The 16,621-nt window shown below is 38.8% G+C and overlaps 1 protein-coding gene across 1 annotated transcript; it reads left to right on the top strand.

The window, feature by feature from the left end:
• Positions 1–2,827: 2,827 nt before the first annotated feature.
• LOC145914782 (guanine nucleotide-binding protein G(s) subunit alpha-like) lies at positions 2,828–15,448 on the top strand. The gene is made up of 13 exons (XM_083002626.1): positions 2,828–3,094; positions 4,425–4,587; positions 5,062–5,134; positions 8,571–8,625; positions 9,835–9,960; positions 10,386–10,483; positions 10,622–10,676; positions 10,877–10,950; positions 11,391–11,449; positions 12,929–13,049; positions 13,220–13,350; positions 13,723–13,790; positions 13,984–15,448. The coding sequence occupies exons 2-13, from the start codon at positions 4,446–4,448 to the stop codon at positions 14,125–14,127; spliced, it is 1,146 nt and encodes a 381-aa protein (XP_082858752.1). The 5' UTR covers positions 2,828–3,094; positions 4,425–4,445; the 3' UTR covers positions 14,128–15,448.
• The last annotated feature ends 1,173 nt before the right edge of the window (positions 15,449–16,621 follow it).

The following is a 16,621-nucleotide window of genomic DNA, read 5'->3' as shown; positions in this document are numbered from 1 at the left end:
TGATACGCAGATTGTTTTGCGTACCCACACATCCGCGCGGTGTCGCTCGTGTGCCGAAAAGTCGTGGTCCGGTGGCTCTTTTCAAGTCAATTTAACTTTGTCTGTCCCGACCAAGCACAATGCAAAATAATATTTGATAAGTTTCGTTTTGGTTTGGTGTTTCCAAACCACGGATGTCGACAGTGTGATTTAAAAATATGTATTTGACAACAATAAAACGTGATGCTGTCGCTGAAAGCCAGCTCATTAAAAATTTCCTAACAAAGATGAATGTGGTAAAGGAGATTCTTGACTAAGAATCGTTTTTTTAGTCCTCCCATTTTCCAACGATAGTTATTAAACGTTTCATAATTAAAGAAATTAATTAGTATTCAATTATTAGTAACACAAAACACTCACATAATTTTTTTTGATAAGTGTTAAGCCAAAAAAATAATTTTGACTCTTCGTCCGTTGTCTGCCGAGTTTAGTTTCGTCCAAGAGCGCCTTTAGTGGTGATCATGAATCGTGACGAAACCCCGATGAATTATGGGAAAAATTCGCACCACGCCCGAGAAATATGGCGAACGACTTCTGTGGATTTTTTTTGCGAATATATTTTCCGTTTTAAAGAAAAATTCTGTTGAGATAAAAGCGCGAAACGAAGTTTTACGTGAATGATACCGTTAAAAAATTTGTGTTCGGCAGGTTTATTCGCTGCTTAGCTAAATAAGACTGAAAAAGTTCGCTCATATAAACTGTAGTTTTGGTTTTGTTGTTATAAAGTCATATTTTCGTGTTAATCTGTGTGTTGAGTCGTTAGTTTTTTGTGCTAATCTACAGAATGATTACACTGCAAGGCTTGGGTTTTGGCAGATGGTAACAAATATAGCTTGTAGCTTTCAAGTAACTTATCCAAAGTGTGTTTGTTATGTAAAATGATACGTATGTAGTGATATCTATGCGTACAAGATACTATTTCATGGTTAAAAAAATTAAATGTAAGTGTTATAAATGTGTTGTTGTTGGTGAATGTACAGTTAGTGTGTTGTTGTTGTTTAAACTCTTGTCTAAAGATCCTGGAGTTTGGAATTTTTCTGTTTACATTTCTTATGGTGAATGTACGGTTACAATGTTCACAATACAATTATGATTTATCTTTAAGCAAATGTTTAATGTCCTAAAAGTGTAGATCTGTGGTGACCAATGTATCTGTTCAATTGGGAATAATCTCTAATTTGTTAAAAAAAACTCTACATTTCTTAATTTTGCAATTTTTCTGTTCGTTTTGATATTCAGTTCCTTCTCATTTGCATATTGGGGGTGTTTTAATGTTCACCAAGTCAATTGTCATGTGAAAAAGCAAGCACTTTACAATTATTTCAGTGACTAATACAAGAAACATGTTTAATTCATAGGCTTTGTTGCACCAGAGGCCATAGCAGATGATATGTTCCTTCTTATACAAAATTATGCACTTACCAGAACAAAAGTCTTTTTAGGATCTGTTTTTTTGTTATAATTTACAAAAACAATTGGTGCATTGTAATGATATTAACGTGAAATATTAATCAGGTAGTCCAGTACACTCAAAAGGCAGCCATTTATAGACCATATCCTGTCCATTGTTCTGGCAAGCTCTTGTTAACAATTTATTGTTACATTTTGCAATAAAGTGTATTCACCTAACCAGATACATGAGTGGAACAAAATATCAATTTTCAGTTTATTTATATGGAATAGATGCATTCAGCAGTAGTTTTTGAATTTAATATGCTTTAACTCAAAGGAAAGTGGTAACAATAATATGTGTGGTCTAGCTAGTAAAGGTATTTTAGTTTTTATAATAGCTGTAAATGTTTTGCAAATTATTGCAGACGTGCTAAAGTTGCAGTAACTGTTATTACGCGTTATATGCAGAAATATTAGGCACTCGCAGTAATTGTATTTCTTGCCGGTTATCATACAACCTACACATATCCCCAAAAGGAAGCATGATGCATATTCTTAACAACAATTTGTCAAACGGGCAATTGTTTAATTGATTTTTTATTGTCTGTGAATGTTTGGTTTTCTGGTGTGAATTTTCTGTGCTTGTATATGTGATGTGGCATACTTGAAACATAACACTTCAGTAAGTGTAAAATAAGTGCTCTGTCATGTCAAAGGTGCTTTAGAATGATGTATGTGGCACTTATTATCAAGTTCCTTATATATATTATTTAAGTTGAATGCCAAGAAGCTCTTTTGTGTCATTGCCACGTACAAGCTTTGTGATATATATAAATATATACATCAAACCTGCTTTGTATACAAGTTGTGTGTCCTGGCATGGGTGTGTATTCGTTCCCACATAGGGATAGTCTTGGTGACTTGGTACGGAACAGGGATAGAAATATATTTATAGCTGTTCAGAAATTAGTGCAATGATTTTCACAGGCCTTCTGGTAAAGTATTTAAAATCTACTTGCAACATTGTGTCTGTTGTATATATATATATATATAGCAATTGGACGCCTTGTTTTGTCGTTAAGATTTGTTGATGTAAAAGGATTTATGTACTACAGGGTAAAGTAGTGCAAGTATTCTATATGGAAAGAGGGAGCTTGGACATTCAGTGTTGTAAATGTGTAGTGCAAGAGTTTTAGCAGGAAAATAAAACATGAGGTGTAATGACTACTAACAAGACCTACTTGTTATCAGTTTGTTTAGGCACACCAGCCATACCTTGAATAAGGGCAATAAAATAACTTTCTTTATTCAGGACTTGTTAGGGTATGGTTTGTTCTTTGTTTATTGCCTTTTGGGTTAAAACCTTGACCAAATGCTTTTCATGTTTCACAGAATCGGTTTAGCAGGATATGAATGTTATCAGAAGTAACAACCTATTTTAGGAAACAAAAAAATCACTGCTTATGGCTTGCTGATGATATTTGAACCCTAGCACTGGAAACTGCACATTAGCAGCGTGTTGATCATTTCTTCGGTTGATCAAGTGTCCATTGCCCCACGCTTCACTATTACCTTGCCCGCTTTTAACTGAAGGGAAAGGTTACTGCTGTCTGGCCCGTTCTGTTCATGGGTTTGATTCTGCCGATTTTTCGTCCTTAGAAAGGTATGTTGACATTGTGCTATTCATAATGGTCCTAGGCACAAGGGGTTCGACAGTGACTGTGGGCATATGAAATCATTACACCACGCAATCTATTTGCACTGCTACTGTTGGTGTTTTGGCGATATTATTCAAGGTCATTGTGCACTTGAAGAGTTGATGGTGTGGAATTGGTGTGTGTTCAGCCATATCCTCATAAATGATGTTTTTCATTTGTGTCATGTACAACGTAATAGAGTATGATGTCCTTGCAATATATATCTGGTATCACAAAATGGACATCATTCCGTTGTATGATTCTGGTCAAGTCTTAAAATGGGTAAAACTGATTTTCCTAAAAATGGAAGCGGAGTGTGTTTCTTTGTTTAAACCAGGTTTGTTGTTTTTAACAATGAGGACCCCAAAAAGCAAAAAACTTGCTGCAAAACATTGTGCTCCCTCTTTGTTTTAGGATCTATATACAGACTGTGCGTTTTTTTGTGGGCAAAACTTGCATCCATAAATTGGGTTTTTGGACTGGTTTTCTGTGTTGACATTTTACCTTACCTGATAAATGAGCCAAAAAACTGATGATTACACAAGCAACAAAACAAAATTGTGGCCTAAATACCAATATTGTTGCCTATATTTGGTAGCATTTTCTCTGATACATTAGTATGTGTTAGTGGATTATCTACACAAGGGATAAATAAACCACCACTATCACTAAAGAAATATTGATGTTGGCATTTTGAATTCTTATTGCAAAGTTGAAGAGTCACGACCACACATTTTACCGGGAAGCAACGTTTCGTCATCATAGACCTTGAGTTTGTAAAAACCTAATTCACCTTAAAACTGTTTTTTTTGATGATTTTAAGTAAAAGGTGAAAGGAAAGTTTTATTCTACATAAACATTTCCTTCTTTAGATTTGGCAAAATATTGGAATAAAAAGGAATTGCTTAAAATAAACAAATGACACAAACAAAAAAACAAAAATTTAGAGGTTGAAAGTGTATTGCCACAAGTCACAGCTGAAATAATAAGTGTAATATTTAAACTGATATCATAAAATGCATATTGCAGGCTGCAAACTAAAAGTAACTTCAATCAGAGGTTGTTTTTATTTTGAAAATAAATTATTCAGCTTAAAGAGTTGATTCTGGTTTGGGCAAATAATTGTTTTTAACTCTTGTAATGCGAAATCTTAACTCCAATTAAAGTTTCTGGCCTGTAGTGTTTAGTGGCCTACAATTAAAAGCATTTTGTTAATTTCAAAATGCTGTTGGTAATGCAAAGAGAAAATGGGTAACAACAGACTGCATACTCAATTAAAGTTATTTTTTTTTCTAGGTGTGCACATCGGTAAGTAGCATGCCCATGGGTTGCTTGTGCTCCACGCCACAGCATAACAGCGATGAGGCTAAAGAACAGAAAGAGGTGAATCGCAAGATCAACAACCAACTTGCTAAAGAGAAACATGAATACAGGAGTACACACAGGCTTCTATTGCTGGGTCAGTTTGTTTAACCACTCTGCATGCATAAGATGTTGACGTGAACCACTTTCAAAGCAAAATAGCGTTAACACCAATTTCATTAGCAAAGGGTTTATCATAAAATGTTTGCTGTTTTTAGTATTTTGTGACTGTCAATCCTTTATGTATTTTTTTGTCTGTGAAATGTCTGTAACAGTTAAATTACCTGTATTTGTTTGGTGATTTCATTTCACAGAACTTGTGTATGAAGAAATGCACGTGTAGATAATAGTTGCATTAAAATAGAAGATCCATTTTTTCATTTCCATACTTCTTGAGTATTTGCTAACCTTTGACAGTAATTAAACATTTTAATTCCGTTGTTTGCACATATTCTTTAAACTATTATGTCTATGGTACGGCTATTCAGGCCTAAGTAAAGTTTATCCATCTACTAATATACAAAAAAAGTTTTGAACATTCATTTTTATGCAAATCCTCTGTATTTTGCAGGTGCTGGTGAATCGGGGAAAAGCACAATTGTAAAACAAATGAGGATCCTACATGTCAACGGCTTCAATGAGGAGTAAGTGGTTTTCTACTAAGTATGTTAACAAAAAAAAATACATATTAAAAGTGGTTGCTATGATGTGGAGTTTGGTGTGAAATGAGTGCAAAAACAAAGCTATGTGACAACGCAGTTTACCCTTTTCTTGGTGCAATTTAGTGCCATTCAGTTTTAAACGCTGTTGAAATTGGAAAATCTGGCAGTCGTTCCCATGGTTTCAACTGGTTGCGAATAGGGAAAACATTTTGAGAGACGGTTGATCTTTTGGTGATATAAATAGCACTTGTGGTTTGGAGGACATCATACAGAGGTTTTGGGGTCTGCCATTTCACAATTCTCGGCTGATTTTGCAGAGATTGTGTGCACACATTTTGCAAAGGATGTTTGTTCTTCAAAAAGAAAACACAATTATATAAGCCATTTAAAAAGCCTGCTGTTTTGGGTTTAAGTGTTGTTTTCACTCAGAGGGGCCAGATTTCTTTCAGAGATAGACAGTGCACCACAAAAGCCAAAAGTTGACATTCAAAACACATACAGAATAAGTTTTTTTGTTTGTTTGTTTCTCTTTTCCCCGAGGTCTAGATTTTGGACTCGAGCATGTTTATGCCACAGGCTCGCTTAAACCCATAAATTGTCTGATGCATCCAACATTAAAAGGTCAGATGGTTGCATATCCACAAAACAATAGCAGGGTGTGTACATATTAAAGGAAGAGATGTGTTTTTCATTTGATGATTCAATCCCACAGGTAGAGAGCATGAACACAAAAGGTCTCTTGGCATTAAAATGATTAATCACATGCAGATCCTACTGTTGGCGTAACCATTTAAAACTCATTATTAATCATTATATGCTTGACAGTATATGGGCCTATGAAAAACTGCTATGTTTTTGCTGCTCCTGTTTTGTGTATACTTTCTACATCATAGCTAATTGTTCTTTTGTGAGGGATTGAATACTTTAAAAACTACAACATGAATTTGTTTATTTTTTAGGCCAATAGATTCAAATAGATTCTTGTTTGAAGTAGGTCTATCGGAAGTTCCTATTATAATAAATGTTAAACCCATACGGTCCCAATGAAACAAAGGGTTATTCAAACATTGCGTTAATTAATGGCCCAAACATCCTGTCTCAATTGTTAGTGGGGCCTATTGCCTTAACTGCCTAATTGTGACTTATAGACCTTTGATCCTGTACACCAGTATTATCTATATATTTATATATATATATATGGCTGGTTAGTTGGCAATTAAAGCAATTTCAGTGATAGATGGCTGGTGTATGTATTAAATACTGCATTCATAAGTAAAAATAGACCATTTAGCCACCAATTAATTTGTTTGAAATCTAGAAATAATTGCAGTTATGTCACCGAGCAGGTGATGAATTGTGAGTGCAACTATTGACCCCTTTCACAAACATGGTCACCCTTTTGACAAGGTTACTTCAAAAACACATTGCAGAACATAGTGATTAGTGTCCTTTAACATTGGGGACAGTGTATAGGTGTCCCATTAATGCACCTATGGACAAGGAAGCCATTCAGTGCACCATGTCCAAGTAAAAGTGTTTTACCACCATCCTATGGTGTTATCTCCTCGCGACACGAGCCACGGGCAATTTTTAGCATCAAACGGAGATAACCAGTGAATCTTACATCGTCTTGTTGCCGCACGCTCTCTCCTCCTCTCTCCCATTTATTCTCTTTTCTTCTCCTCGTTGCTCCCAACAATCTCTCCTTTCGAACGCTTCGCAAATATAACCCAAAGCGGCTTCGGCGACGTTGCTATTTTTAGAACGCTCGGATCGATATGCCGGCTGCCATATCGACTCAAGCCGGCCCTGCAAGGACAGCGAACCACATAAAGGGTCTAAGATTTTCTTGTATGCCTGGCTGGACGGTTTCAGCATATTGCTGATGATGTATAAGGCCGCGAGATGTATTGCGGCGTTTTTTGGGTCAATATTATGTTCGCCTGGCCGGCATTTTTGCTTCGTGCATTGCAGAGCGGTTCTCGTGTATGTGCTTGTTTGAATGGTGGATGATGCAACTAAATACAATGGTATTGCCCCAAGAGGTGAACGTCCGTTTTAAAGGGGCGTAGCCATTGTGTGCGAACCAACGACGATTTCATTCTTACGTGGGTCGGCGTGTAGCGACAGACAAGAGCAAAAAGGGCCGGGTTTTGCTCCTCGTGAATTATTCATGCCACCACAGCCTTTCAACCACCAACTACGACTTAGCCAAGACGTGGTGTATTCTAGTGGCCTGAGCGGCAATGTTGGACACCCTGTGTACTGTGCCAACTAATCAAAAGGCTTTTGATCGTCGCTCTGTCGCTCTGTCGCCGTCGAACCAACCCAGGCTGGCCAAAACGCCTCCAACGCACCCACTGGCTTCTGCATTACCAGACATATCCAAAACGCTTGTCTCGCCTCGCCCATTGCTCGCGCACGTGCACGCGCCCACCCGCCTTTTAGGCACGCCCGCACACCCGTGTCAGCCTGCATTAATATGGGCACCCTAAAAATAAACCCTGTGTGCTCAAAATAGCTCACTCCGCCTCCCTCATAGGAGAAAGGAAGAGAAAGGGAGGAGGTTGTGGGAGAACGGGGATGTTGGTGGCACTGCGGGTTGCATGGAGTCGCTTAGCCTGTAAGATACCTGACGCTGTGTGCGCCAGGGCGTGAATCGCGTTAATACCATTTCGGCCCACGCATTCTAGTGTGTGTATGTATGTGTTACCGTCCGTCCGGTTAACCACGGTTTTCGCAGTCTACTGCACCTTGTTTAAATGGTGGGCGCATATTTTAAAGTTTGTACGTCTTCCGTGTTTTCAACTATTTATTTTGCGGAAATTCTGCACTAACTTTTCTCATATTTTTGTGTAAATTCCATTCATACTTTGCGTAAAAGTAAAAGCAATAGACCAGTGCTGTTTGTATGATTGTTGGCATTATCGATAACCTAAATACTGCTAGTCAGTCTAAATTTAATGGCAACCATTGTGGTAATACCCCTATTTTGTATTGTGTGGATGATGTGTATTCCTTCAGTTGCTGCTAAATTGCACCCACAGACTGGCTGTTTATTGGCATATGTGCTCAGCCCACCACAAAAGCCATGACTATGTTATAAACAGAATCCCATATCCTGTTATTATTTTATATTTGGAATGTGTGATGTAACTTCCAGATTAGTTAAATGACACAATGCACTTCTGTACCTTTACGATAATAATACAAGATTGCTTTTTTTCATCAATGCTCAAAGGGAAGGAGTTTCATTTCACGTGTTTGTAACCACAGCTAGTTATAAGTAGTCAAAATAAGTTGGACTTACTTTATTAATAAGAAATAAACACTCCAGTGTGTACTGCCCCAAAAACCTTATTTGTGTTTGTTGCTGGTTACAAAGTTTACTGTGGCTAATAACTATTGTTTGTCGCAGGGAAAAGAAAAACAAGATCTTGGACATCAAGAAGAATATGAGAGACGCCATGGTGGTGAGTACAACAATTCAAGCTTTAACGTTTATTATGGAGAAGTAATTTTATAAAACTGTGATCACCATTTAAGTATGTGGTTTACTTTGTATTTCTGTCTCCCAATGTGCAACAAATTATGTAATTTTTGTGTCGATAATTTAAACCCGAAGTCATGGATCTTTTTGGTTAAGAATCACTGTTTTGAAATCAAAATGGGCTTGCAAGAGATTTTGAAATAATTTCCAAAGCCATTTTAGGGTTTCGCTTGTGACCTGCTTACGGCAAAAATGTATTAAAAAATCGAAATCGTCCAAAAAATAATATTCAATCAGACTCCAAAAATAGGAAAATATTCTGCCAGTCCTGTCGGGCTTGTTGGCTGGTGCGAATTTTATCTGCTGCTAATATTGTGTCATTTGGGCAAAGCAAGCATAAATGCTAGCACCCTGCCTTAGTGAAGTAAAACCCTATGTCATACCAAAGATAATGAAGAACAACTGTTTAGCTTTCACAGTTACCAATATAAACATATTCCATTGGAGTTAGACAGAAACTGATAACAATAGCAACGGGTGAAATTGATATTTTTATGTTCAAAAAATGATAGTGATGTTGAATGGATGGTACTATTCTTTGATTTCCCTAAATATGGTATAAGCAAATCTTGATACGTTCCACAACACAAGTTTTGCACACAAAAAAACGGTCATAAATGATTTTTATTTGTAAACCTGTGCAACAGCCATAATGTAAAAAAAAAGCTTTGAAACAATGGGAGTAGTTGCGCAACTCTTCCTTATTCACTAATCAAATTCCACTGGCACCCTGTTTGTCAGCGTTCTTGGTGCGTGTTTGGGAGAAATTTTCATCTAACGCAATTACTGACACGCCACAAGCGCAGGGTGTTTCATCTCATCTTTTATATCAACAAAATCCTCTAAATCAGAAATTTTTGTGTTCTGTAGTTGCAACCAAAGAGTTTTATGCATTGTATGCTGACATTTTATCTTTAAGCTTTACTTCATAACACACGCGTACAAGCTCAAAAATGAGTAACAGGCGATCAACACCATTGTATAATCTTTTATTAAAAATATCAAACCTGAACAGCCTGATTCCTGTAGTCGTTTATGATATTTTTTCTTGTGACACACTGGTATTTTTGCTTTGATACTCAACTGAAAACAGTAGTTGAAGAAATGATTTAATTTTAATCCCATCTTTCAGGCAATCACAAGTGCGATGAGGTCATTGCAACCTCCGATACCTCTGGCAAATGAAGACAATGAAAAGAGAATTGACTACATGCTGACCACCTCTATTCAGTTCAGAGAGGAAAGTGATTTCGTAAATGTAAGTGTGAAAATTGTTTTGCATTTTTTACCTATTAATTTTTTGAGGGTATTAAAACAACTTGTTTTGAGATTTACATGATTAAGACAAGCCCAACCAAAAATTATTACATACTAAAAAGTAATGTCAGGTATTTTTTTCAAATTTAACCTTTCTATTTTTTGAGGATTATAAAATGAATGGTACGTCATGTATGCAAAATATATATTCATAGTTCTGTACTTTTCCTTATGTGGGAAATATTTGGTTTGGTAATTGTGTAAAGGTAGGCCATTTAGATGTTTTAAGCAAGACTAAACAAAAAATAACACATACTAAGAAGTAATGTCAATGCAGCATTCTATTTTTTCTTCAGTTGCTGCAATATATCATCCATCTAGGAAAATAAATCTAATTCCGTTTTAAAGCCCCACAATTGTCTTTAGGTATTCTTCGATCACTTAGAAGCCTTATGGAGTGACAGCGGTGTACAGAAATGTTATGACAGAAGCAACGAATATCAGTTGATAGACTGCGCTAAATAGTAAGTTCCACCATTGTACATATCCACATACTGATCTCACAAGCTACTTTTTAACTGTTTTCTGCTGAAACACTTAATATACATGTCTAATGTTTCCTGCAGCTAGTTAAACAAAATTTGTTTGTTTTTTTCTTGCAGCTTCCTCGACAAAATTGCAGACATCAGGCAAGCAAATTATGCGCCCACAGATCAGGTACCTCTTTCGCTGACAAGTTTATCAATTTGTTAACTGACAAGGTTGGGCAGTAACACTGCTAACATGCCTTGTTACTGATAATATATGTGTTCAAATGTTGAAATATGCTGCTTAATGTTCTGTGCAATTTGAATGATGCAAAAGGTTGAATGTCAGATGATGGTTTTCTAATAATTTACACATTTTTTCTGCAACAGGATCTACTCAGATGTCGAGTTTTGACTAGAGGCATCTTCGAAACCAGGTTCCAAGTTGACAAAGTCAATTTTCAGTAAGTTTTCCGTCAGGAAGTACTGTCATTTCTGCATTGAGTTTATGTCACAATAAAGTAAAAGCATGAATTTTCAGTTGGAATCCATTTGTTTACGAATGCCTGAACGAAAATCTGCAAAATGCAAATTAGGATTGTTGTTTGGTAATTTGGTAAATATGGAGGCAGTATATTTATGTTGGCCTCATTCGAACATATTTTCACCGTTTATTGGCACATAAACATAGATATGATGTTGCATCCATTTTGCTGCCCAACATACTTTAAACTGGGCGCACATAGTTAAACGGACAATTATTCTTTGTAGGTTTACGTTTGTCCGAAAGGTAAAATTATTATTTAATGGTTCTTTTGCAACTGCAGCAGGTCACGCACTTAGTAAACCTTTTCGCCTTTACGTATTTGACAGTCGGATCACTAATTATTTTGTGTGTGTTTAGTATGTTTGACGTCGGAGGGCAGCGGGAAGAAAGAAGAAAATGGATTCAGTGTTTCAATGGTAAGACAACCTCACCCTTAGCCCTATCAAAATATGCGGTAATAGTCCCAGACATACGACACCTTGGTGCCTATGGCAGTTTTTAAATGCCATCACAAGAAAACAAAGTCGATCAGCTTAAAAACAAACGCTGTAGCAAAGTAAACATAACACAAAAATCGGTAAAAATATGCAGCCCGGAATAATCGACCTGGTTATTTCCGACGTGGTCAATGTCTATTCCCTCTTTACCAACACCAAGCCCATGCGTTTCCTCCATGCATCAAAGGGGAGCCGGCATATTTGCGGCCTGCGCTTAACACCAACTTGGAGTACTTTCCGTCACTCAAAGGCGTTTGACATTTTTTTACATTTGAGCAAGGCGACAAATGATAAGTTGCGATAATTTCAGCAAAAAATGTGTGTTTCTTAACTGACGTCCTATAAACCAAGGCCCCAGAACTTCCTTATTCTGTCACCCCATTTTAAAGGAGAAATTCCATTGGCCCCATGGTAAACAACGCAAAAGACCTAATTTCCCGTACACAAGCCATAGTTTAGAAACACTGATGAAAAAAGTGGCCTCCAGAAAGCAACGTCTGTGGTCGCTTCGCCAAAAGTTAAAATCAAAACATAAAACCATTTTTTTAAAAGTTTGTTTCCACCATAATGCTTAAGCTCAAGTTCGTATGCTTTATGACGCAACAATCTTTAAACGCATCCCATTGGACGCTGGGCAGCCCTGTTTTATTCAGGCTGTTATGTAAAGTTATCCACAGAGTTCGAGTGTTTTTGCTCCTTCCGTGCCATTCTTGTTTCGTTTCGTGTGCTTTAGAATCAGACAATTATGAGCAAGTTTTGCCAAGATTGAAGTTTCCAGTTTTCCTGGAGTGAATGACAATAAACCCGCTTTAAGGATCGGCGAACTGCATGGTCAACACGAAAACGCACATATTTTTGCATATTTTGTCACAGTAACAATCAACGTCGGTTGGGTTACACGAAGCTGTCCTATCAAATCGAAAATCTAGTATATCTTCGAATTCCATCCCCGTTCTGTTGCCAGTCTCGCCATCTCCGCTAAAAATTGATCTTCTTTAACCGCAATGTCAATAGTATTTCTATAAATAGCCACCCTTGAAACCGCAATGCGGCTGCTTGAATCTGGAAGGTGCGAGTTAAACGATCCCGGCGGCGGCGCCACCCAAAACCCCCGATTTGTCATCAGTGACAGACATTTCCGAAGGAATTTTTGTTGTACCGACCTTTTTAGTATATTTTGAATGACCTGAGATCCGTCCCATTGCAGTCGGAAGAACAGATTTTAAGGCTGAATATTGATCGCGAGCCCAAGGAGGGCGTTTTTCATCACAAAATCACTTTGACGTTAAACGCGAGTTTGTTCGCAACCCTACACTTCCACATTGTCGTTTGTGGCCTTTAGTTTAACCACGAATGACGTCATCCACATTTAATGACGTCATTGACATTTTGTTTTAGACGTCACGGCCATCATATTCGTTGTGGCGAGCAGTAGTTACGACATGGTCTTGCGGGAGGATGTCCATCAGAATCGACTGAAGGAGGCCCTTGACCTGTTTAAAAACATATGGAATAACAGGTCTGTTTTTATTTGCTTCAGAATAAAACATTAAAAAACTACAAAGGTTTAAGAAATTTCCGAAATAAAATAAATTGTCCAGTGTCCAGTGTGTGGAAATCACCAGTTAAAACATTTGTGGACTCGTTGCCTGCAACACATTTAAAAAAAAAACGTGCGCTCATCCACAGATGGCTGCGCACAATATCTCTCATCCTCTTTCTCAACAAGCAAGATCTGCTGACGGAGAAAGTGTTAGCCGGGAGATCGAAGCTCGAACACTACTTCGAGGACTTCACTAGATACGTTGTACCACAGGACGGTAAGACTGCGCAAGACTGGCCACATGACATTGTGCCTTACATATTGCCAGTTGGAATCAAAACATGTTTCGCCAGCAACTTGTAAAGCACCATCACTTCCGTCAGATTTTAGAGATTTTATTTTACTACCACAAGATTCTAATGAAATCGCTTTTTTGAAAGATGCACCAATAAAGATGTTACCATGGGCTTGCAGTTGTAACTTGTAGGAAAGACACAATATCTCTGCCATATTAACCGAACTGGAGCAAGTTGTACCGGAAGATTTGCCAACCCGTGTTTAATCAATACCAGATTTCCCATACATTTTTAAGATACCAATATTTTGTTGTTGTGTTTTTTCGAAAACTAACATGATTTCTTTCAAACAGCGACACCTGTCGACAATGAGAACCCCGAAGTGACAAGGGCGAAATATTTTATAAGAGACGAATTCCTTGTAAGTTTGACGTAACTGTTTGTCACTTTTTAAGTTTGTTGTTTATTTGATAACTTGCCAGAAGGCAGTGCGAACTTAAGTTCATCAAAATACGCATTTTCCGCGTCATTGCATCTTTTACAACTTGGGTAACCTCGTGTCAAAAAGTTTGAGTGGTTGAACTTTATTAACCCCTCTCTCGTGTTGTGACCAGGGGTTAAGCGCAGCAGGTGACAACCGACATTACTGCTACCCCCACTTCACGTGTGCCGTTGACACGGAGAACATACGACGCGTCTTCAACGACTGTCGAGACATCATCCAGCGAATGCACTTAAGACAGTACGAACTCTTGTGACGCGGACCCCGCAACCACACCCCCAAGTGGCGTCCACGTCGGCGGCCCCGACGCCACCAAGCTACGTCTCCACGTCGCCCCCAATGACTCCAACCGGCGACCCCCTGAAAGCCCCCGCCCCCGTTTGTTTGCACATTGTGGAGTTGTGATGGTAGCCTGGCGGACGCAAACGGGACAATCTCGATTCACTGTTTCTTTTCGCTGGCGGGGCGGGCGCTGACTCCTCACCACAAACAAACAAAAACAACAGCAGCTATAACCACATGAAGAAAACAAATTCTACATTTCGACGCATTGTGTTTTCTTTGGCGCCCAACCGCGGGGAGATCCCCCACAACGCAACTACCATCCCTTTGCTTGGAGGTCGATGCCCCCCGGCTTACTTTTACTTTATTTTCCCCCTCCCCCCCTTTCTCTCCTGTTCTGTATTTATTTTAGAGATGAACTTAATTGTTGTCGAAGCGCGCCACCCAGTGCCCGGTTTCTCGAATCATGTTTGTCCGCTAGCTGGCTTCTCTTTGTTTCCAGTAGTGTCCGCTGCGCGCGACGTAAGGGACAGAAACGCGTCATTTTTTCACGTCCACGAAACTCTGGAACCACAACCGAGCCAGTTGGTTGCCGCCGGTGACCTGGAGTTAACTGGACAACGCCCCCCAACATCAACCAATCAGCGATCCGAATTTTCACTTTGTACATCGCGCTAGGGTAAAAAGAGAACAGCGATTGAGCGCCTTCGAGCATAATCACCTTTTACTACTATTATTATTATTATTATTGTTGCTAGTTGCATTGCGCGCTCCGAGCCCCCCCGGTGATGACGTGCTTCATGACGTCATCGAGCAGGGGGCGGTTGTGTACGGACAGTTTTCAAGCTTGGATCGTTCGCTTATCTTTTTCCCACTTTTTCCTCCTTACTATTATTTTTATTTGTGTAGTCGAATTAATGGAATATTCGCGCCCGCGGTCCCTCCACCCCCAAAGTACCCCCCACCAACCCCCCTCATCAAGGCACGGACCCTCAAATGAACTCACTCCCTGACGTCATAGCAACCCGCGGTGCTGGAATTGTTACCACTTGGTGCCGCCCTCGCAGTTCACGCTCGACACAAGGCAACCGGGATTTCCTTGTATTTTCTGTGACGTCACTATGGCACATCGCGCGCCCGCTTGCTTGTGACGTAATAGCGGATCACAATCCCCTCACCCAATTTGCCCCCAAGTCCCCAAACCACATTTTTTCTTTTATCCTTTTTTTAAATTTACTGTAATTAGGGTTCATTTCCGGATGAGGCAAACATTGAAACGAGAACGTTTTGACCGACGAGGTTGTGGTGCGTGTTCCTTGTGAAAGAAGCAGACAGTACGCGCAACTGGGAAGGCTACTGCGGGCATTTTCATTCAACTAATTTTACAGACAGTGGGAGCTGGGGGATGTGGTCTTCGTGTCATCGTCGTTTTGAAACGTAAAGGCGTACGTTGTATGCGGACAGTGGTGTTAGATGCTGAAATTACGAGATTTTTATGTTTATTTGACGCCGTGATAAAAAGTTATTTCCACGAGTAACATAGGCTACAACGTTCGTAACCGAAAGCAGCCCAAAACAAAAGCAGTTCGTTCGCATAACCAGGGACGCCTGTTGTTTCCTTTTATAACTTGAAGAGACTTAAAGTTTAATTCAAATGCACGGTGAGCCTGAAAGGTTTGAGAGGCCCTGGGGTAGAGCAGAGGCCCAGAAAGTTTTTGCACCGTGCATCGGTATAACGCAGATAGTGTGTACTGGAGAAATACAGCTTAAATAAATAACGCGTATACGTTACAACTCTCCATATACCGCTGCATCAGTGGGTGGCAAAGACCACGCAACACTGAAACTACGACCACCTTCCTGCACAGGCAGATTAGAAATGCCTCGCGGACTGGTGGTTTGGGATGTCTGGTGTTGAGTAAGTGTAAAAGACGAACAGAAAACAGATTTGTGGGTTTTAGAGGAATAAAACTGCTTTGATCTGATGCGTCTATATCTTGGTCTGGCATTTTCAGTGCATTTTACCAAAATTGTGTCCGCTTTTAAAGAAATGCCCGATATGGTCATCAACTTTACCTGATAATTTTTATTAACAGTTTCACTGTAGTCACGTAAAAATACATTGCTGATTTATTGTTGAGTAAAAAATGCACTGTATAAAGGAATATATAGGATGCGTAAAATCACTGTTATCCTGGACCAACGGTTCTCAAACGTTTTTGGTCCGTGGCGTAGTTATTTTTTTATTTTTATTTGGCCCACCACCAGGGCCGATTCAATAAAGTGCCGGTCCTTTTTTAGATCCCTTTTTATCAAGCGAATTGTCAAATCAAAAAAATGCAACATGGACTCGGAAAATTGCTTGAAATATGTTTTTTTTCTAAGCCAAAGCAATTCCATTGAGACAACATGTAGCAACAAGGTTACCGAAATATTTCGATGTTACGAATTAAATGCTCAATGTAATT

The sequence above is a fragment of the Ascidia mentula genome, chromosome 9 (genome assembly GCF_947561715.1).
Source record: "Ascidia mentula chromosome 9, kaAscMent1.1, whole genome shotgun sequence".
Classification (NCBI taxonomy): Eukaryota; Metazoa; Chordata; class Ascidiacea; order Phlebobranchia; family Ascidiidae; genus Ascidia; species Ascidia mentula.
The sequence above is the reverse complement of the archived record's forward strand: the minus strand, read 5'-3'. Positions and strand labels throughout refer to the sequence as shown.